Below are 23,429 nucleotides of genomic sequence, written 5' to 3' on the forward strand. Positions count from 1 at the left end.
CTTAGCAAGGTAGGAAGTGATGCCACATAGAGGGCTTGGTGACTGAAAAAACACAATTTACATACTATTGGGGAGTACATATGAATAAGCATTAAACATACAATATTCTTAAAGTAGCAGTCTACAGTGGTCAGGGTAGAAGTCAGCACACTATTGCAGTTAAAGATTCTACAGGGTGGGCTTCCCATGTGATTGAGAGGCAACATGGGAAATGCCTCATCTCTTCCAAATGACCTAACCAGGGGAATTCTCAGTTACCACCCGGGTCGCGCTCTTTTGTTCGGCAGAAAGTACGGTCAAGTCTGGCGCTGGAGGTGCTAAGCTGAGTTTAATGCTGTTTGAGTCTACCGTCAAAGGTTTCCGCAGTCCCTTTGTCACTGTGGGAAAGCCCCATCTGGGTGACACTGGGTAGTCAGCCAGTAGGAAGGCAACCGTAACGCTTAACATTTTTTAACTAACTGGCTGTGATGTTTTTACACTAGTCCTGCTACTGTGCCATTCAGATCCTATTGGTTAGATCAGAGCCAAAATCACAAACACACAGATCCACAATAACCAGATCCAACCACTGAGCTTCAGCCTTGTCACTGTTGGCCTATATTAAGAACAGCAGCAAGGAAATAAAATGATTGTTCAGGTTTTCTACGATGTGTTGAAATCAGAACTGTGGTTGCACTGTCTGTGTCAATGGAAAACATGACAGAGGGGACACTGGAAAATGGGGCAATAGGGAGGGCGGGGAGCAGTGGTGTAAAGTACTTAATTAAAAATATTTTAATGTACTACTTAAGTAGTTTTTTGGGGTATCTTTACTTTACTATTTATATTTTTGACAACTTTTACTTTTACTTCACTACATTCCTAAAGAAAATGATGTACTTTTTACTCCATACATTTTCCCTGACACCCAAAAGTACTCGTTACATTTGGAAATCTTAGCAGGACAGAAATGGTCCAATTCACACACTTATCAAGAGAACATCCCTGGTCATCTCTACTGCCTCTGACCTGGTGGACTCACTAAACACAAATGCTTCGTTTCTGAATAATGTCTGAGTGTTGGAGTGTGCCCCTGGCTATCCGTACATTTAAAAAACATAAACAATTGTGCCACATGGTTTGCTTAATATAAGGAATTTGAAATGATTTATACTTTAACTTTTGATACTTAAGTACATTTTTGCGTTTGGATTTACTTTGATACTTAAGTATATTTAAAACCAAGTACTTTTAGACTTTTAGTAGTATTTTACTGGGTGACTTTCACTTTTACTTGAGTCATTTCCTATTAAGGTATCTTTACTCAAGTATGACAATTGGGCACTTTTTCCACCACTGGCGGGGAGTGACAGGCATGTGCTGAGATCATCAAGATCTGCGAGCAACAAGAATGCAACAGCAGCAAGGTCATTGGTAGTTGAAGCCACTCATGCGTCTCTTTTCCTCTGATCAGAGAAGGTTCTTGACACCATAGTGTCATGCCAATTCATATTTTATATGATGCAGAAAACATTGAGGAGCAAACATCACCTCTGTCCTAGGTATTTCTCTGCTGATCAACCAGTTAATGTTAAGTGAAGTGTGGTCACCCTAACCCTGAGACTACACAGGTCTGAGGGTATATGCAGTCACCAAAACGATTAACATTAACAATATGAATATGATACGAATTAACCATTTGGAAATAGAGTGTTGGAAAGGTATGATAGAAAATGTATTGATAGTAACAGTTGTAAAGTTGTGAAGATGACCCATTTCTTTTGTGTCCATTGTGGTCTAGCTTATGTCATCGGACATGTGTCATAAGTCATGACTATGGTTCTAGGTACAGCTATTGAGCACAATGTGAATAAGTCTTTGTTGCTTCTAATAATAAGTGCCATCACATACCAGGCAGTATAAATATCACCATTTGTGATTTATTACCAGGGGTTTAATATACATCGTAATAAGAATATTCATACAAGAGCTATTTTTCATGTACAAATTACAAATACATAAACTGGTTTCTCAACTCTTCTGTTTAAATGTACAAAATTTCTCCCACGGCTGTCCCATAGCAGCTTTGCAACCTGGCAAGACTTTTAGACATTGCAGTAAAATGCAGAAAAAGGTTTCATTAAAGTATGAAAAAAATCAAGCAAAATGTCATTTGAATTTTTCTTCAAAGAAATAAAACAATATCTCAAGAAAAAAAAACTAAAGGGTAGGGAATATGACTGCTCCACAGGGCAGGCAAGAAAAAAAATTAAAATTAAAATTAAAACCTGCTATTGTCCAATGTCCAAGACACAGAGAAGTAGTTTTGTGTTTGCATTTATCATTAATACAAAAAAATGCCTACAAAAAAAGCTTATTCCAAAGAATTTACATGAACAAAATTATATTACAGTAGTGTGCATACTGTATGTTTGTGTGAAGCCACGGAGCAAAGATCTTATGGCTGTCCATTCATGACCAGGCCGGCAGTCCTCCACAGCCACCGGGGAGGAGGACTGTGAGAACGGGGAGAGCAAACGGATGGCTGGCCTCTTCACTGAATTAAATATCCACACACAAGGCGTTTTGGACTGGGTAGAAAATAAAACATTATCCCCCAGTAAGAGTTCATAGGGTTTGTCGTTGTGTTTGGAGAGTGAAAGCTCCTCTAGCTCGCATAAACTCCTTCTAATATAAAAAGTAAAACAGACAAAACAAACATACATTTTATACAATGCTGTGTTTCTTTGCCACAAGGCACCACATAGTAGGTTAAATTGGATCTTCATCTCAAGTAAATTATTTTGTTGTTTTGTTTAGTGTGTTTTTATACAGTGCAGAGTATATGGGCTTGGATTAAATAAGTGTGTTTTAGTGTGTTGTGTGTCCCTCTAGTGGTCGTGGGGGCTCACTCCCTCTCTGTGTGCGCTGCTGGTGCCCCTTGTTCACTGGCCACGCAGTAGTTAGGCCGCTCAGAGGGGGTGTATCCAGGCAGGCACACACACTTGTAGGATCCTTGCGTATTGATACATTTGGCATTCTTGCAGAGGGACATCTGGTTGTTGAGCTCGGAACATTCATTTACATCTGTGAGAGATAAGAGGGGTATTATGTTAGCTCAGTCTACATACACTCAGTGGACAGTTTATTAGGTACACCCATGGTTGGACAACCTTTTGCCTACAGAACAGCCTGAATTCTTCGGGGCATGGAAACATTGCTCAATTGGTATCAAGGGACCTAATGTGTGCCAGGAAAACATTCCCCACACTATTACGTCACCAGCCTATACCGTTGACACCAGACAGGAAGGGGCCATGGACTCATGCCGCTTAAGCCAAATCCTGACTCTGCCATCAGCATGACGCAACAGGAACCGGGATTCGTCAGACCAGGCGATGTTTTTCCACACCTCAATTGTCCAGTGGAGCCGCTTCTTCTTGTTTTTAGCTGATAGGAGTGGAACCCGGTGTGGTCGTCTGCTGCAATAGCCCATCCATGACAAGGACCAACGAGTTGTGCATTCCAAGATGCCGTTCTGCACATCACTGTTGTACTGCGCCGTTATTTGTGGCCCTGTTTGTGGCCCGCCTGTTAGCTTGCACGATTCTTGCCATTCTCCTTCGACCTGTCGTTAACAAGCTGTTTTCGTCCACAGGACTGCCGTTGACTGGATGTTTTTTGTTTGTCGCACCATTCTCTGTAAACCCTAGACACATTCTCTAAGACCTAATGCTCAACTGGAGTTGAACATAAAGGGTGTGACCGTTGAGGAAGCTAAACTTTTAGGAGTAACATTGGATGATCAGTTATAATGGTCAAGTTGTTGTGAAGATGGGGAGAGGTATGTACTGTATGTCTGTTATAAAAAGATATTCTGCATTTTTGACACCACTCGACTGTACTAGTTGTTCAGGCTCTGATCTTGTCCCATTAATATGGTCAGGTGCATCAAAGAAAGACCTAGCAAAGCTGAAACTGGCTCAAAACAGAGCAGCACGCCCAGCACACACGGACCTAACATCAACAACATGCATGATAGCCTTTCCTGGTTGAGGGTTGAGGAGAGATGTACTATTTTCCTTCTAGTCTATTCAGTGTGTGTCCTCCACCCATCTCTTACCCACACACGCCATGCGGGACATATTCAGGGTGTAGCCGTCGAAGCAGTCGCAGGTGTAGCCCTCCTGTACCCGCACACAGCGCCCGTTTTCACAGCCGTTCAGAATGCCACACTCTTCTGCTCTCAGGCCCTCAAACGCATCATACGGGTCTGCAGGATGGGGGGCAGGGGGTGAGAATGAGTGTTTTATTCATCCAATTCAAATGAAGATATAATTACTTATTTAATATGTGAATGCAGAGAAATTATGACTTACAAATCCTCTATATTTAACTAGCATGATTAGATAAACTAATGAATAATGAATAACAATTTCTTTATGATCTTGGAAGACCTTGGTTACACTGAAAATACAGAAACTGTAAGGACTCTACTATTTGTGCCTACCATGGGGGGGCAGGTAGCTTAGTGGGTAAGAGCGTTGTGCTAGTAACCCCAAGCCGACTAGGTGAAAAATCTGTCGATGTGCCCTTAAGCAAGGCACTTAACCCTAATTGCTCCTGTAAGTCGCTCTGGATAAGAGTGTCTGCTAAATGACTAAAATGTAAATGTAATATACCAACAGAAAACAATTTGTGGTCATGGCATTTAGTAATTAATATGGACACAAGATGGCAGCAAATAGCTATTATTGAGAGAATAGGCAGCTTGTCCCAACCTCCCCAGGCTATTCCCTCTCTCTATATGTTTGAACTTCATCAGTGTGTTGTACAGTGTGGTGGGGACTGGTTCACTCACTCTCATAGTCCAGGCTGACCTCATACTCCTGGACGGGCCCAGCCACAAGGGCATCGCGACCATACGGACGCCCCCGTCCTTCACTCATTGGCACGTTACACATGGAGGCATAGTCCTCTGTGAGAGAAGGGAGAGAGACTGAGACGAGGCCCTCTGAGAGAGAGAGAGAGAGAGACATAGTCTTCTGAGAGAGAGAGAGTGACAGAGGAAGAGAGGAGACTTAGACGCAGCTGAGTGAGACAGATGACCCTGTGACCACAGCTGAGATCAGGAGCTAGAGAATACATGCTGGGAGTTATTTACAATGTACAAAGACAGAAAACATGACAAAAACCTACTACGTTTCATAAACACAACACGTTTCTGTGAATATAAGAACTGAAGCTTATCCAAATGTCAACACTTTCAAGGTTTTTCAAAGTAATTACATTGCCATCATCACTTGGCTTAGTAGACAGGGGATATTTGACTGAACTGAATACTCAGGTTGGACTAACGGCCCACTTCCCTCCTGATTGTGACGTTAAACACACACCATAGCACGACACCAGCTCTGAGTTCCCTCCTCATTGGTTACTGTACTGTGGGAACCTAAACCAGAGTCTTTCATCTGCACGCCATGGCCAGTCATCCCCTACAGTCCCCTGCTTGCCTCCGTTCGCTCCCACAAGAACGTCTATACAGGAAACGCATCAGAGAGGGACCGCAGAGCGATCTGGATGGGCCTGATGAGAACAAACAACCGTGTTCTGTTCTCTCTGCGGAGAGCAGTGGTGAGCTCACACACCTGCCTATGTTGCACAGCTGCAACGTTCCTGGAGAGCTCAAACCTAGCTCTCGTGACTTAACTGCACTCACTAAACTGTCGGTTCAACATCATTCTCACATCAAGTTACGAATTCCAAGTCAAACTGCTGGGAAATCACTCACAACATTTAAAAGTCCCCAACTCTACCAGTTCCATCTTCCAGTGGGTTGGAATAACAGTCTTATTTTATCGGAGGGAAGAAAATGATCCAGTTCAGAGCCCTGAGGACTGTCCCCACATGTTCCAGTCCACAGGTCTCCATAATGCACACTGCAGCCATCTAACCTGGCAGCGTGGTGGGAACATGCATCAGCGACCAGACCGCCCTGCCTAGACACACTCCAGGTATTGGATAAGGGAGGGGGGGTAGAGGATAGAAGATAGACCCCAGGGCAGGCTAGATCTCAGAGGCTCCAGGAGACAGGAGCATTAGTAGGCAGCTGGCAGAGGCCAAGCCTGATGAGGTGTCATTAGTCCTGGGTCTGAGGTCTGAGAGGCCCTGGCCCCTCACAGGAAGGGCCAGGTCTGGTTTAAGCACTGACCAACATCATCACTCTGAGACCAGCTGAAATATACTGTGTGGGGTTCAATAATATATCTCACACAAGACTAGATGAAGAAGCATCTACCTCAAATGAATGACTCTACGATCTCTGAATGTTATGTTTTCATAGCAGGACAGCATAAGCATTGTGTGTTCACTCCAAAGATTGGTCTATTCATAATAGATAACAGGTCATTATAGGTCAAATCATTCTAACAGTAGGGTTGCTAGATGGACATGAGTGTAGAACCTGTGTTCTTCAGGGGGCAAAGGGCACAGTCCATGCCCCAGGCCTCGCCAAACAGACAGCAGCACTCTGTGAAGGTTGTCTTTCTGTTGGCCAGGGGCTTTGTGCAAGTCTTCCGGGTGCCCGTTACCGTCTGCCAGCAAATACCCTGGTAGTCAGTCTGCACAGAGTGTTGCTCTGCAACAGACACATTACATCTCAGTCACAATCATTATCTCACTATCAGAGGCACAATATGCCATGACAAGGTATACAATCTCCATGAGAAAGACATAAAAAAATTACATGTTTCCAAAAACAGAGACAATATGAGAGCATGCTTATATTTTTGCATCCAGTCTCCATGAGGGTTCTTACCTGCCACTTCAGGGGTGATTACACAGTGCTTGTTGTCAGAGTCCAACACCATGGGGTGTGTACAGAAACACATGTAGGAGCCCTGTGTGTTCAAACACTCTCCCCCCATACAGCTAGACTCATCCTGACACTCATCAATGTCTGCAGGGGAGGAGAGAAAGAGAGAGAAAGGGAGAGAGAGAGAGAAAGATTTCAAAAAGTCCTGTTGGAGTTCTGTTGTCTCACAGCCTGATTCTCAATGGAACGCACCGTAACAGATATTCTATCTGTAGATGCTCAACCGATCATCTACAGACTATCAGTAACATTTCAACTAACTATCTACTAACCCTAACCCTTATCCTAACCCTAAACTTAACCCTTACCCTTACCCTAACCTTAACCCTTAACCTTATTCTAAACCTAACCCTAACTGTAACCTTAGTTGCTTGTCAACAGTTTGTTGATAGTATGACCATCTGTAGAGCATCTACAGATGGACTATCCGGACTATCCAAATAAAGTGTGACCAAACACACATGCACACATGCACATTTACACTCATTCACCTATCCAATTAGAACGGTGACAAAAATGCTTGCTCACATTAAACACTTGTAAGGTTAACTTCAATTGAGGAGGAATCACCTGCTCAAAACATGACTAACAGACTGCATTTTCTCTGTCCCATTGATGAGAGTTCAAATCTGTTTCCCTGTGTCCGTGAAAATGTATGTTGCAGAGACATACAGTACTGTATGCCGCACAGTTAACATGTTTTTGTGAATTATAGGTAAACTAATACAGCTTCAAGGGGATTATTTGCAGGTATTTTGAAAAATAAACCTGGTATTTGGATTGTAACTCAGTCCCAACAGAAATCCCATGTATTTCTGGAATATACAGCCACAGGGAATGCATTAGATATACATCAGGCCTGTGGTTTCATAATTGCTGAGGAAATGAATGAAAAAAAAAACTCTACATTTCATCCATCCAGACATACAACTGAAATACACATCCACTCGATATTCTACACTTTCAAAAATACCCCTCCATCCCCTTTTAAAAATATCCCCATATCCCATATACTGTAGAGCACGGCCATAAGGCTGGTGGTGGTTGGTTTCTAAATTGTATTATGACTCTCTAGTCCATGCGTAACGGGGTAAAACCAAGACCGTCCAGGGTAAAGGCCAAACCTCCACTGGACCCTCCGCCCAATCCCAGCCTGTCCAAATAATCCAACGCAAATGTGGCGGAACTCCGCAGGAGGCCCCACAGGCATCCCACTGCTGGAGACAAGGGGTGCGATGTGGGGCCAGGGGTGCGGTGTGGGGTTGGCAGAAGGCCAGGGTCCATCCAGTTTGGGCCGGTTGGTGGTTTGGGCGTGCTGCCTAGGTCACCGCAGTCTGGCCCTGTGTCACCCCCAGAGTGTCCCGTGTCCCCACCCTGCCTCCCACCCTGCTCTGACCCCACCTAACCCAGGGAGGGGCCCCACTCTACACACCCCGGCCCAGCCAGCCAACACACACAGGCTGTGGTACAGTAGCATTGATTCCAATCTTTAAATTGTGAGTAAATCAAGTATGTTTGGGCTGAATTAACACGAATTAATGTAAATGACCTTCCCACTGACCTCTGCACTTCAGATTGACATCGTCGTAGTACAGGCCAGTCTTACAGTAACACTCGTAGCTTCCTGGGCTGTTGAGGCAGTAGCCATCCTTACAGATCTCCTGGCCAAACAACGCACACTCATCTGAATCTGGGAGGGAGAGGACAACCGGGTTTCTTAGTAACAGCACGCACACCCACACCCACACACACACACACATTTTCAATTAATCTCTTACTATTCAGACAACAATGTATTCATGCAGTTACTTCCCCACTAAAGCTGAGGGAACACCAATACCACTCACCACTCAACGGGGATATACAGTACCAGTCAAAGGTTTGGACACACCTACTCATTCAATGGTTTTTCTTTATTTTGTACTATTTTCTACATTATAGAATAATAGTCAAGACATCAAAACTATGAAATAACACATGGAATCATGTAGCAACCAAAAAAGTGATAAACAAATCAAAATATATTTTATATTTGAGATTCTTCAAAGTAGCCACCCTTTGCCTTGATGACAGCTTTGCACACACTTGGCATTCTCTCAACCAGCTTCATGAGGTAGTCATCTGGAATGCATTTCAATTAACAGGTGTGCCTTGTTAAAAGTTCATTTGTGGAATTTCTTTCCTTCTTAATGTGTTTGAGCCAATCAGTTGTGTTGTGACAAGATAGGAGTGGTATACAGAAGATAGCCCTATTTGGTTAAAGACCAAGTCCATATTATGGCAAGAACAGCTCAAATAAGCAAAGAGAAATGACAGTCCGTCATTATTTTAAGACATGAAGGTCAGTCAATATGGAAAATTACAAGAACTTTGAAAGTTTCTTCAAGTGCAGTCGCAAAAACCATGAAACTGGCTCTCATGAGGACCACCACAGGAATAGAAGACCCAGAGTTACCTCTGCTGCAGAGGATAAGTTCATTAGAGTTACCAGCCTCAGAAATTGCAGCCCAAATAAATGCTTCACAGAGTTCAAGTAACAGACACATCTCAACATCAACTGTTCAGAGGAGACTGCGTGAATCAGGCCTTCATGGTCGAATTGCTGCAAAGACACCACTACTAAAGGACACCAATAAGAAGAAGAGACTTGCTTGGGCCAAGAAACACAAGCAATGGACATTAGACTGGTGGAAATCTGTCCTTTGGTCTGATGAGTCCACATTTGAGATTTTTGGTTCCAATCACCGTGTCTTTGTGAGACGCAGAGTAGGTGAACAAATGATCTCCGCATGTGTGGTTCCCACCGTGAAGTATTGAGGAGGAGGTGTGATGGTGTGGGGGTGCTTTGCTGGTGACTCTGTCAAATATTTATTTAGAATTCAAGGCACGCTTAACCAGTATGGCTACCATAGCATTCTGCAGCAATCCGCCATCCCATCTGGTTTGCACTTAGTGGGACTATCATTTGTTTTTCAACAGGACAATGACCCAACATACCTCCAGGCTGTGTAAGGGCTATTTGACCAAGAAGGAGAGTGATGGAGTGCTGCATCAGATGACCTGGCCCCACAATCACTTGACCCCAACCCAATTGAGATGGTTTGGGATGAGTTGGACCGCAGAATGAAGGAAAAGCAGCCAACAAGTGCTCAGCATATGTGGGAACTCCTTCAAGACTGTTGGAAAAGCATTCCAGGTGAAGCTGGTTGAGAGAATGCCAAGAGTGTGCAAAGCTGTCATCAAGGCAAAGGGTGGCTACTTTGAAGAATCTAAAATACATTTGTTGAACACTTTTTTGGTTACTACATGATTCCATATGTGTTATTTCATCGTTTTGATGTCTTCACTATTATTCTACAATGTAGAAAATAGTCAAAATAAAGACAAACCCTTGAATGAGTAGGTGTGTCCAAACTTTTGACTGGTACTGTACATTTCCAATATTCAAACAGTCTCTACTCGTTATGTTTATAGAAAGGTGAGACCAACTCAAAGCTTTAATGAGATGAAACCCGTAGAGGCATAGAGAAAACCTCTATCAACAAACAGTTCTGTGTTACAGTACTCTTCCTTGTGTGTGCCGTTGGTTGGGCGTTGGTGTTTGCAACTGAGACCATAATCAGCCATGCAAACAGGTCCACTAATTGAAGACATATCCAGACTGATGCTCAGGAAATGTCCCTGGCAACTGGCCTTCCCAGCCCGTCTCTGTCTGTCTCTCTCTCAGAATATACCACATTCACTTGCTGCCAGCCCCTCTCTACCAGACTCCCCTTGCTGTAATAAATTAAACTATTGAATTAAGGCCGTTGGTTCGATGAATTAGCTTTTGTACGAGGTGAACAATCTAGGCTTGAAGGGGCTGGAAGAGGAGAGAGGTAGAGAAAGAGAAAAATAAGAGAGAGAGGGGAGAGGAGAAGATGTGCTAGGAGGAGCACATGTGGAGGTCATATGTCTCCAGACATCTGAGGATGGCATTTTTGCTCTGTGACTCCAAGGCTGAGAAACAGACACACACATAAACAAACACTTACACAATAAGAGCACAGACACAGGCCTGAGAGCGAGGCGGCTGTGATTAGATTAATAGCAGCATCTCAAGAGTTTAGTAAGGCCATTCAAAATCATGGGTTTGTTGCTACCTCGTTGTCTGATTCATATTGTTCTCACAGCATTCTCTGAACACTACTGTTGTGAGCCAAGGCTCTGTTCAGCCTACACTGGGTCTCTGAGTTCACATACCTTTATAACTCTCGGCTGCGGTCACTCCAAACACAGCGTCACCAGTGGGGACATTGCCTCTCCCAGCTGGACACATCTGGGAAAACTGATCTGTCGAAGAGATAGACAAGAAAATGTGTAATATGTAGTGTGTGTGTGTGTGTGGATATAATAAGTGTGTGTGTGTGTTTATGTGTGTGCTTCCTCACCAGTGCCCTGGACGGGGCAGGGGTGCACCTCACAGTTGTCCCCCCAGCCTGCCCCCAGTGTACAGCAGCACTCTTCCATGGTGACACTGCTGGTCAGCACGTTCTCACACAGGTTTTCATCATTGAGGTTGTAGTAGCACTCCTTCCTCTCTATTGACGAGGCTGGGGAAAACAGGGGAGAATAAATATTATTACACACTAATAGATCAACAAATAGTGTTCAGTAATATCTCCAGTTGTGGACGTGAATGAGTAATGTTTCCAACTGCCAAAAATGGGATAACACAAGAGGAATGAGTCTCTCTCTCTCGTAAACTGAGACAATTAGAGCCTGTTGGAGAGTTGGGGCACATGATGACTGTGATCTGTGGCTTCACATTGCTTTAATGATATACTTGGAGAGAAGAGAACAACCCCCCTTCCCATCCCCTCCTATCTCCTTCTCCTCTCCTTGGTTTACCCTCCACATGCACGTACGGACACGAACACACACATGCATTCATACATGCATGCACGCATGCATGCACTCAAACACACACACACACACAGCGGTTTCTGTATCAGTTTTGTGCTCTGTGAATGCCTCCGATAATTATAGATTACCAGAGATTCGTATCCAATTGCCTATTCTCAGAAAAACACAGCTTTTATTGCTACAACATTCTTCTAAAGCAATCATACTATTACGTAACGTCTGATGTTGTGAGCACAGAGCATGCTCTGATGCCTAACATTACATAATGATAAACTATCCTCCTTAAATATTTGGGACTGTTCTCAGAGGTAAGAGAAAACATACTTGAGGTCATCAGGTTAAGTCTGACAAGGACCCTAGGTTAATGTTGAGCTTTGGGACCTAAAGCCCTGTACTACACAGTATATCCACCAGACAGACACACAGTTGGCTCTGTTTCTCATTAGAGTTTTATACTCAGGCAGAGACAAGGCAGTCCCCTTGCGTGGGGCCTGCAGAGGAGGCCCCTAACCCGTGGCTGCGGTGTTAAACAGAGCGAGGCCCCCTCATTCATCAGAGCTCCACTCAAATTAAACTCCACGCTGTTAAAGGTTAATATTGTCCTCTGAGACAATGCGCTACCACTCAATGTTCACTATTTTAAATAAAACACTTTATATCAACTAGGGGTCTTAATTTGTGTTCAGGCAATGTGTGGGTCACCTGTGGGAGCGGGACTGCACTTGGCGGTCATCTGGTTGTACTCCTGGTCCTCGTCGGGGCACATACACAGGAAGGAGCCCTCCACATTCTCACACAGGGCCTCGCCACACACACCGCTAAGCAAATCACACTCATTCACATCTGCAGGGAGAACACAACACCTTGGTTAGCACTAATGAGCATGGTTAGCAACCTCGCAGGATGCATCTTATTTATATAATGTCTCACATATGTGGCATGTGTGGTTTCATTCACAAGACAAGTAGCTTATAAAGACACATTAAAATACTAAGTAGTGTACTGTATGAGGAGCTGGTGATATACCCTTGGAAATTGATTTTTCTTCAACAAAACACTCAATGTTTTCAAAATCAATGAATAGGCCTATACATTGTGGAAGAAAAACACTCAAAAGGCTATTTCACACTCCAATAACATGTCTGTTTTCCTTTGACATGGCTGTGGTTATAGTTGTGCATCCATCCATGTATGTCTCTCCAGTTATGAATGAACGCGCAGAGAAAACACATACATCAACCCCGACGTGAAGCTTAATGTAAAAAGACAACAAAGCCTCCTGGTTCCGTCGTGCTCTGAACTGCTCTGCATTCCCAACGCCCTATCCAATACTTCACACTGGGGTGTGGGCCAGTTTGTCAATGAGCTAGAAAGTGTTAAGGAGAGAGCGGGGAGGAAGAGAGTGGGTGCGTCGCAATAGGGGAGCATTAAAAAAGGGATCGGTCCAGAATGACAATGGAAAAGGCAGATTTTTCCTCATAAGAGAATATATTTCAATATATTTCACGGCCTTTCCTGCTCAGCAGAATGGGACTACCGCAAAGTACATTTGGATGAGAATTTGTTCTCCATTTCAGTGGATTCTGTCCTTATGCATTTGTGACTCATTTCAGGAAACTAGGCGTATGTCGCACGTAACTACTTCACAGGTGAGGCATTTGAACGTATACATAAAAAAAAATCTAAATGCATTTTTTTGGCAGAAATGCCTTCTGGAACATGTGAACTTTCCTGTGCCTTAATAACAAACTTGTATGCCATCTGTAAATATGAATACAATTGTTAAATTACGAGCCTAGTTGGTTTAGCCACAGGAAAAGACAGGACCTTCCCGCTAGCCATGATTGGCTGAGATAATGGATGGGCTGGATATGCCGAGAGATGAGTTCGGATTGGTCTTCCATGTAGCACGCTTCTGTCTTTAACATGAGCTGCTCTGTATGTGTAGGTAATCCTTTCTAATGCAGCTTTTTTTTAAAGATATCACGAAGAACTGTGATAATGTTGCTAATACTCTCCACTCTCCACTTTCTGCAGGACCGAGTTTTGAAATCTGTGGAATGCCCAGTGGAAGCAGTGTATGATAGCTAAGGAGATGGAGAAAATTCAGGTGTTTGATTATGCGGAGGGAGTCTAAAAGGGAACACACAAAGGCTGTTGTATAAAATACCTGTCTCCGGATTACATCTTCAAACTAAGGGCAACCATGGCATCCGTGACCGAGAGGGAGAAGCGTTCATCCATGCATACGGGTAAGAGAGTCTAGCTAGCTAAATGTTCAGATATTATACATTTCTAATTTTGTCAGAAAGTCATTTTCATTGCAAGTTAAAGCATACTGCTAGCTAGCTAGCTAACGTTAGCTGTCTGGCTGGCTAGCTCGCTAGCTAACATTACGTGTATGATCTGTGTAGTACTATTATTCATATATCAGAACCATTTGCGTCGCTAGTTATAGCCTAAAGTTAGCTAGCTAACTAACATTGAACCTAGTTGGTTAGCTTTAGCTACCTGTAGATTTATGCAGGGTAGTAATGTTATGAGTTGGGATTATGGTTCATTGTTTAGCTAGCTAGCTACATGTCTAAACAAAAGACTCCACTATGCAATTAACCATTTCACTGTACCATTTACACCTTCTGTATCCTGTGCCTGTGACAAATAAATGTTTATTTTATTTAATATAGTGTGTGTTTACCAGAGACGGTAATGTGAAGAACAACATGGCCTGCACCAAAGTCAAATTAGGATATAACGTTAGGTCAACGAGACAGTGTCCAAGTTCAAAAATTCTCCAGTAGAATGCCCTGCTTTTATTTCATCACACTTACAACCGTAAGCTATTTTCTGTAATTAGCTCGCCATTAAATAATGATCTTGTTGTGAGTTTATTTTTCTGTAATAATGAATACAAATTAGCTAAAGTTAAGACATTGTCAGCAATATGATATGGTCATTATTTGAACTGGCTAGCCAGCTAACATAAGCTAGAAATTAACCAAAACATTGTTTAAAAGTTGCTTTTAGTTGCCTAGTTTGCTAGATTGAGATATACTAAATTCATTTCTAAACAGATGGGTTCATTGGTGTTAAAATACACCAGTTATGCTATTTTGAACCACCAGGCTGCTGAAGTCATGTAGCCTGTCGTTTTTGTGTTCATACTTTTTCATAACGACAACAACAAGTTTTATGTCGGACGACAATAGAATGTTAATGATGTCACTGCGACAACTGTATACAGACATTTCGATAGACGTAGTATAAACCACCCTTTAGTCTTGAAATCTTTCTTTGTTTAATACACTACCCTACTCACTCTGTTTAGCCTCGCATGTGAATCCTTAAAGAGATGGGTGGGGCTAAGGCTTAAGAGGGTGTAGACAAAGAGGAGCTCACCAGTAGGTGTACCAAAACATTCAAGGGCCATTTTCTCAAAAGTAGGGTAAGTTTATCAACTTTCAAAGCAGAATTACTTTCCCATTGTTCCTCAACTGTAGTGTATGATATACAATTGTCTAGCTCTGAGTCTCTTTTATCCAATTTAAAAAACACAATTTCAAATGTTGCTACATAAGACCGAATCGAGCCGGTCGGTCACATTTAGGTTTATATACCACAATATGGACATTTTGTTTTCATGTGTAAACGTAGAGAAATGTTGAGTTACAGTATAGTAAAGCTAGGTTAGTTAGTAGAAGGATTTAACCTTTGCTCTATTTCTATGGCTATATACAACTTAATTTTATGCACACAGAGGCAAACATCCTTTCCTGCGTAGTTAACTTTATTTGTTGTTAATTCAGTATGTGACTGGGCAGAAATAGCCAGTCGCAAGAGCCATAGAGACTGTGTCATAGTGTGATTCAGAGCACAGATGGCTTGGCATACCCTCCCACAATGACCGCCACCGCATATATCTGCTGCCATGGATTGGAAAGCTCATTAACAGCCAGGTACACAATGCAGGAAGCAGACAAAAATAAAAAATAAAAGTCCCTCTCCCCCCTCTAGTTATAACCCTTCCTCAACGCTCGGCTCAAAGCGTACCACTATTGAGGAGAATCTATAATTAATTAGTTGACATTAAAACCTGCTGCTGCTTTTCTGGGTTCAGCACGCACCACAGTGCCCTCATTAAAATCCGGTCTGTCTGGCGTGATTCTGAAGCACCTTGTTCGCCTTGCACAGTCACCATCTGGGTTCAGCCCCAACCGGTACCCCTACCCCAACCCCAACCGGTACACCTACCCCTACCCCAACCCCAACCTCAGTCCAGCAGAATGAGGAAAAAGCTGGTTGAATCTTGATCTTGATCAACGTTGCAGCTGGACTAGAGGAAGAGAGAGAGGGGGAGTACTGTCAATGAAACGTGTCACTTAAATCACTTGACAGTGAGAGAGAGTTCCATTCAATGACATGAACTGTGAAATGAAAGGACACAGATAGATAGGCTATGTTGTCTGATTCCCAGTCTGGAGAATATGTACCAAACAGCACTGAATCACAACACTAAGTCATTCAACTCCAAAACAGCCTCTTAATCTGGGAAGCAGCCAACAAACCCAGAGGCTCAGGGGTGCATCTGTCTGGGGGTAACCAGAGACAGGGAGAGGAGCGGGGGGAGAGGAGGGGTTGGTGGTGGACCACCTCCAATAGTTTTTGGGGAAAAGTGAGCCCATCTGTGCAAGCCACAGGAGAATGATGGGCTGGCAGGAGAATGGAGGTAGCTGGCTATACAGGGCTGGGGTGGGACCAACCAACACTTGCCAAGGTACAGATGGAGAGTGTGTGTGTGAGAGAGAGAAAGCAAGAGAGACCATACGTGTAAGTGTGCATGACTGTGTGTGTGTGTTGCAGGGAGTGCATGTGTGTGTGTGTGTAAAAGTGTGTTTTAAGTGTGTGAATGTATGTGTGTGTGTGTGTGCGCGCGTGTGTATGTGTTTGTTGTGTGTGTGTGTGTAGTACACAGCGTTGTACGAGATCCTCAGTTTCTTGGCAATTTCTCGCATGGAATAGCCTTCATTTCTCGGAACAAGAATAGACTGACGAGTTTCAGAAGAAAGTTATTTGTTTCTGGCCATTTTGATCCTGTAATCGAACCCACAATTGCTGATGCTCCAGATACTCAACTAGTCTCAAGAAGGCCAGTTGTATTGCTTCTTTAAACAACACAACAGTTTTCAGCTGTGCTAACATAATTGCAAAAGGGTTTTCTAATGATCAATTAGCCTTTTAAAATGATAACCTTAGATTAGCAAACACAACGTGCCATTGGAACACAGGACTGATGGTTGCTGATAATGGGCCTCTGTAAACCTATGTAGATATTCCATAAAAAATCAGCCGTTTCCAGCTACAATAGCCATTTACAACATTAACCATGTCTACACTGTATTTCTGATCAATTTGATGTTATTTTAATGGACAAAAAAATTGCTTTTCTTTCGAAAACAAGGACATTTCTATGTGACCCAAAACTTTTGAATGGTAGTGTATGTGCGCACAAGTCAGAGGAGAGGTCTGGCTGGAGGAAGTGTTCTATCAGCTTCAATAGGGGAGGGCCTGCAACCCACTTTCATGGCTCTGACAGGCCTTCCTGTAGGAGGAAAAAGATGGGAACTGCATAATATAATATATATAAATATAATATGCCATTTAGCAGACGCTTTTATCCAAAGCGACTTACAGTCATGTGTGCATACATTTTTACGTATGGGTGGTCCCGGGGATCGAACCCACTACCCTGGTGTTACAAGCGCCATGCTCTACCAATTGAGCTACAGAGGACCATGGGCCCAGTTAAGAAAACCACCAAGACAAACAAGCCCCAATTCTTCACCTTGTCCCAAAACATGAACTCACTGGCTCTCTATCTGATTGCAATACCCCACTCACCCAAACCCCCTCAAACTATGAGAATGAAATTGAAAGCTACTAACAAAACAGCATTCTGAGCTCTACTGATTGAGTGAGAACTGGCTTTCTGTGGGTCTGCGGAAGAATGCCCTCAATGCCCCTTGGCTTGGCTGAGGAAGACATTAGTCCAGGATAATGGTGTTGTCTGGAGTTTGATTTGTTGGCAGGGATGGACTTTCTGACAGAACACTCTCACCTTTGATTCCACTGCTGAAATGAAAGCCACGCATCACTGACAGTTAGCTGTGCCACCACAGCCCAGCCCTGACCAGAAAAAGCTATTGACTGAGAAATAACCTGGTCGACCATACATGCAGTATATTACATCAAGAAAGAAAATTGAGTGTAACCTACACTGATTGTACAAAACATTATGAACACCTGATCTTTCCATGACATAGAATGACCAGGTGAAAGCTGTGATCCCTTATTCATGTCACTTGTTAAATCCACTTCAATCAGTGTAGATGAAGGGGAGGAGACAGGTTAAAGAAGGATTTTTAAGCCTTGAGATAATTGAGACATAGATTGTGTATGTGTGCCATTCAGATGGTGTATGGGCAAGGCAAAAGATTGAAGTGTCTTTGAACGGTGTATGGTAGTAGGTGCCAGGCGCACCGGTTTGTGTGTCAAAAACTGCAATGCTGCCGGGTTTTTCATGCTCAACAGTTTCCCATGTGTATTAAGGAAGAAGAATGGTCCACCACCCAAAGGACATCCAGCCAACTTGACACAACTGTGGGAAGCATTGGAGTCAACATGGGCCAACATCCCTGTGGAACACTTTCGACACCTTGTAGAGTCCATGCCCCAACGAATTGAGGCTATTCTGAGGGCAAAAGGAGAGGGTACAACTCAATATTAGGAAGGTGTTCTTAATCTTTTGTACATTCAGTGTATTGATCGGATTCAGACAGCTCCAGTATTGAAACAAATCAAATCAAAAGGTGAAGATTTTAATCCAAAATGTCATATAGTCAATCTTTCTCTTCAGTGGAGATAAGTAGACCTGGACTCACACCGACAGAAAGACAGACAGCTGCCATACAGCTTTATGGCTCCAGCTCCATTACTTTCACTGCAACGGTGTGTGTGTCAGTATGTGTGCGCCAGTGTGTGGGAGACAGCGGGGCTTAGAGTCAATGCTCCGGTGCGTTTCCAATCCCAGGGTCTGAGGAGCACTGCAGACACGGTGGGGATATGTTTAAAACATCACAGAGACCGTGCGCTACACCATCAAATTGAAGGTCTGCCATCTTATTTTCCTGCAGAGAGGGAAACTACTGTCCAAATTTTAGAGAAGACCGGAGTATTTAAAGTCCCATCAATCTGCCTCAATATGGCCCACACCACATCATTACATTCAAGTCTTTCATGACATATGATTTAATGTCTACAATGCTTATACTATCTTTAAGAGAACCATGAAGCATGACGCATACGTTTCTAGCACTGCCACCACCAACAAACTTCTGAGGAAAATAGCTGTCAGGAAAATACACTCAGTCATACTTCCTATTGCTTTGCATGGACCACTTCATGTTTATAATTGGCTAATGGCTACAGCAGTTGCCACTGAATCAGAAAATAAATCTAATTTTAAGATTAAAATGTTACTGTTGGTATTCTAGGTTGGCAGATATAGCCATGGCAGACTGCCCAGCATATCCATAATAGGAGTGAGCTGTCATTCAGTCGTCATGACAACCCCGCTGAAGTTCTCAAGACGGGAGCAGAAGTTTTAGCCATCAACGGCTAGCAATTTGGTTTTAAGAGTGTTCCAGTGCTTTCAGCAGGACACTTAAAGGAAAGCCTTGTAACTTCCTTGTAAAGAATGAGCACCTATATCATCAAAGCACACACATGCACAGACATAAAATAGGTGCTTCTGAGTATCTGACCAAAAATTTATGAAATGATAGACAAAAAATTATGTCACTGAAAATGTGAATTAAAACTTGCAGGGACTTTGCTCTAAGTCAAAGCAGGTGCCGACTGTTCAGTATATTCTAGCACATAGATGTACTAAAGACTATACCAGATGGTCTCTATTAAGAAGCAGACCTATCCTTGCCCTTGTCATACACTACTGTCTTCATTCCTTCTCTGGCCCTCCTGGTACTTTTTTGTAACCCCCTCCCCAACCACCCCCCCACACACACACACAACCACCCACACTCACCCACACACAGCTAATTCTTACTATACTTGTGAGGACTTTTTGGGGACCAACAATTGATTCCCATTCAAAAACCTATTTTCCCTAACTCCTAACCTAAACCTAACCCTTACCCTTACCTTAACTCCTAACCCTAACCCTAATTCTAACCCTAATTCTAACCCTAACCCCTAAGCCTAAAATAGCCTTTTTACAAGTGAGGACCTGCAAAATGTCCTCACTTCTCTGAATTTTAGTAGGTTTACTATTCTTGTGAGGACTTCTGGTACTACAAGTATAGTAAAGTATAGTAAAACATGTACACACACACCCACTCTTACTCACCCACACAGCCGAGGCCCTCCTGGGACTCCTGGTAGCCCCGGTCACACAGGCAGCGGAAGGATCCGACCGTGTTCTCACAGAAGCCGTGGTTGCCACACACAGTGGCATTGACGTTGCACTCATCAATATCTGCAGGACGAGGAGGAGAAGGGTCAAGGATTAGTTAGCCGTTGTTCTTTACAGTCTCAGTGGCAGAGGTGGTGCCGCAATTAGGACCAGTTGACCCACAGAACACCACCCACTGAGCTGCAGTGGAGCTAGTCTCAGGTTTGAAACACATCTCTCATTGGTGCCATTGGGATGAGTATAAGCATCCAGAGTTCAAGCTGAAAATGTGTCCGGAGTTGAGGCAAAGCAGAAAAGTACAGCATACCACGAGCACACAGAGGCAAGGGTAAAATAGGCTGATCCATACACTGAAAAAATTTGTGTGTGTATCTTCGTGTGTGTGTGTGTGGGTGCACATGAGACTCCACACCCTGCGAAGACTATAATAAATATGCTGAAATATTAACACTAGGAAAATCATGGAGAGCGATAGACAAAACACTTCACACACAAACATCCTCTTGGCTGAGCTGAGCAAACAGAGCATTCTAAACTGTAGCTGGAACACTGTGTACCCAAACAGTCCAAACAACCGCCTGACCCCCAAACAAGCAAACACAACAGATGTAATGTTGCTGCCTCACAACAGATACTAATAGTGAGTTACTATGGTCAGTGAGGAATCTGTTCTGTGGAGTTAATTAGTAGAGAACAAGCTTGAGTTAGCTGGACCAAAGAGACAGTACAAGTCTATTAGAAGAATCCCCCCCCCACACACACACACACACTGCCCCCAAAACATACATTTACAGGAGTCAAGCCAAGTTGACTCTGTGGTGATCAGTGTCTATTACAAAGCAGAGTTGATAGGACGGAACAGAAATGTTTGAAGATGGATGGGGAATGGTATGTAAAGGTGTGTTGATGGGTGAGGGGGTAAGGTGAGTTTTGATGGATGAAAGGATGGATGGATGGATGGATGGAGAAGGGTAAGATTAGATACATTGATGGGTAGAAGAGAAGCACAAAGTAAGACACTTGATTGGCACATGAGCATTTCAAAGAATTGGATGGGGAAACAGCTGAAGCAATGGAAAGTTGACATGGCTGTGGCTTCCTTTTTGATGCCCCCATGATGCTGACTCACCAACACAGATGCCTTCTGGGCCACGGTCGTGTCCGGGGGGGCAGTCCACCACACACCTATAGGAGCCCTCTGTGTTCTCACAGAGCCACGCCCCACAGATACTCTGGCCCAACTCTGCACACTCATCGATATCTGGGAGAGCACAGCACCACAGTACCCCAGTCAACACTCAGCTAAACACCTATACACCCCACTGAAGTGAACACAGTAGCGATGCTTGAACTGTAGTCCTCAGAATATCATGATCGGCATATTGAATGATGGGATATGTAGTTGTGTGACAGAGTGTTACCAACCCAGGCATGTGTCAGTGTCTGCCTGCAGGCGGTAGCCACTGTCACACTGGCATCTGTAGGAACCCTGGCTATTCTCACAGGAGCCGCCAACACACCTGGTGTCATCCGAGCACTCATCCACATCTGCAAAGAAACACACACGCACACTCAGCATAACGATATGTACCATTTCATATGCCAACAAAAAACCTTCTCAAGTGGTGTTTGAAACAAACATCCAACAACTTTCATAGAGTTGAAGACTTTGATGTCCTTGGATACCCTGAATGTCCATTGACCAAGACTCAAAGAAACAGCATCCCGCCATAAGAGATGAACGAGACAGAGAGAGACAACCACAGAAGCAGATGTGTCAGGCCAAAGCAGGTTACATCTTCCTCTTGATCTCAACTAGACACAATTCAATCTAGCTGTCAAACAGGCCTTCCCTAGAGCCCAACCATCCTTCTTCTTGGGTCAGACCATCCTTTGGCTGTTACGGGGGAGGACAGTCTGTGGCCCCTTGGGGGTATTACGGTGCTAAAGCCAAGCTGGGGTCTGGGTAGAGGAGCAGGGAGCCTGGACCCCTCTGCTTTGATTGTGGTCCAGGCATCAGTCCCAGTCTGCTCCTCAGCTGGGGTTCTGCTGGTCCAATATAAACGGGGGGGGGGGGGGGGGGGGGTTGAGCTGGGCTGGGGGGGGGGCTGAGCTGGGGGGTGCTGAGGTGTTTTATGGCCCCTGTCCTGTTGCTGGTTCACTGGGCCCGTGTTCCCAGGATCAAACAAGGTCGGGGCCCCACCTCAGGGGGGCCTATCATGGAGCCATGTTCAGGCTGAAAACATGTTTATATCACAGGGAGGAGGGGAGAGGAGAACTCCCTTAACAGTAAATGCTATTTCCTCTGCTTGCCTCCTTTCAGTTTGGGAGGATCATGTGTCTGTCTTTAGTTCAGCCTCAGCCTCAGTGATGCCACCTGCGAAAGCCATCTGCTGTTAACTCTGCTTTATAGACTTATAAAACATGCAGGATGCTCACATACTATGGAGCATCCGCCTAATTCATTTCCTTAGTAATAGGATTAGTGAAATTACATGAAAAGAGAAAATTGGATGACTGCAGATTAGGACCAAAAACTATGTCAATTGTAGTGGTAAGTGTTGCATATGTTGTCCAACACTCCATGCACGCACACTCACACAGACACACACTCGCAAACACACACGGAGGACCTCACTGACTGAGCCTGAGCTTCTGCATAAATCAGGAGAAACAGAATGCAGCAGAAAATATTCCTCCTAATCTAGACAGCGAGCTCAAAGGCTTCCTTCTTTGTTTTTTCTATTTTTTGTACTGCAGGAAAGGGCATTTAAAACAACTCTGGCACGGGGCAAGACTCCTGGCATGAAGGTCTTTGGTGGAAAAATACCAGGAGCCATATGTGAAAGAAATAAAAGCCACTCTCTTCCAGGAGCAACAAGGCATCGGCAGGGAAAGAGACAGAGCCGGCAGAGCGGAGGGACCACGCGGCAGCAGACGGAGGCGTTAGACAAGCATCCGACTAACGTCATATAAATGTCAGATAAACATCAGTTGAACCAGAGAAAACTACAGCCAAACATGGGACTGCTATCAATCAAACCACCCCTTTAACAGCTGGTGTTGTGGAAAGATTGTGTGTGTATGAGTGTGTGTTTGTGTGTGTGTTTGTGTGTGTAGTGCTGAAATAGTAAAACAAGTTAGTAGTAGTAGTTGAGTAAACGCTGATCGCCGTTCACGGCC

The 23,429-nt window shown here is 43.8% G+C and overlaps 1 protein-coding gene across 4 annotated transcripts in view; it reads right to left on the bottom strand.

The window, feature by feature from the left end:
* Positions 1 to 1,894: 1,894 nt before the first annotated feature.
* Positions 1,895 to 23,429, bottom strand: part of LOC311129508 (latent-transforming growth factor beta-binding protein 1-like) — a 130,304-nt gene continuing 108,769 nt past the window's right edge. For 3 of the 4 annotated variants that reach the window (XM_084161805.1, XM_084161804.1, XM_084161803.1), the window contains 12 exons: positions 21,672 to 21,794; positions 21,376 to 21,507; positions 20,181 to 20,309; positions 12,461 to 12,601; positions 11,284 to 11,445; positions 11,096 to 11,185; positions 8,415 to 8,543; positions 6,797 to 6,937; positions 6,443 to 6,616; positions 4,841 to 4,957; positions 4,103 to 4,252; positions 1,895 to 3,066 (listed from right to left, as the gene is read on the bottom strand). In XM_084161805.1, coding sequence (XP_084017931.1) covers positions 2,888 to 3,066; positions 4,103 to 4,252; positions 4,841 to 4,957; positions 6,443 to 6,616; positions 6,797 to 6,937; positions 8,415 to 8,543; positions 11,096 to 11,185; positions 11,284 to 11,445; positions 12,461 to 12,601; positions 20,181 to 20,309; positions 21,376 to 21,507; positions 21,672 to 21,794 — 1,667 coding nt within the window. In that variant the 3' untranslated portion in view covers positions 1,895 to 2,887. The remainder of the gene's footprint in view (positions 3,067 to 4,102; positions 4,253 to 4,840; positions 4,958 to 6,442; positions 6,617 to 6,796; positions 6,938 to 8,414; positions 8,544 to 11,095; positions 11,186 to 11,283; positions 11,446 to 12,460; positions 12,602 to 20,180; positions 20,310 to 21,375; positions 21,508 to 21,671; positions 21,795 to 23,429) is intronic. The other variant, XM_084161806.1, reaches the window with a different exon arrangement.

The sequence above is a fragment of the Coregonus lavaretus genome (assembly GCF_964263955.1).
Source record: "Coregonus lavaretus genome assembly, chromosome: 1".
Taxonomy (NCBI): domain Eukaryota; kingdom Metazoa; phylum Chordata; class Actinopteri; order Salmoniformes; family Salmonidae; genus Coregonus; species Coregonus lavaretus.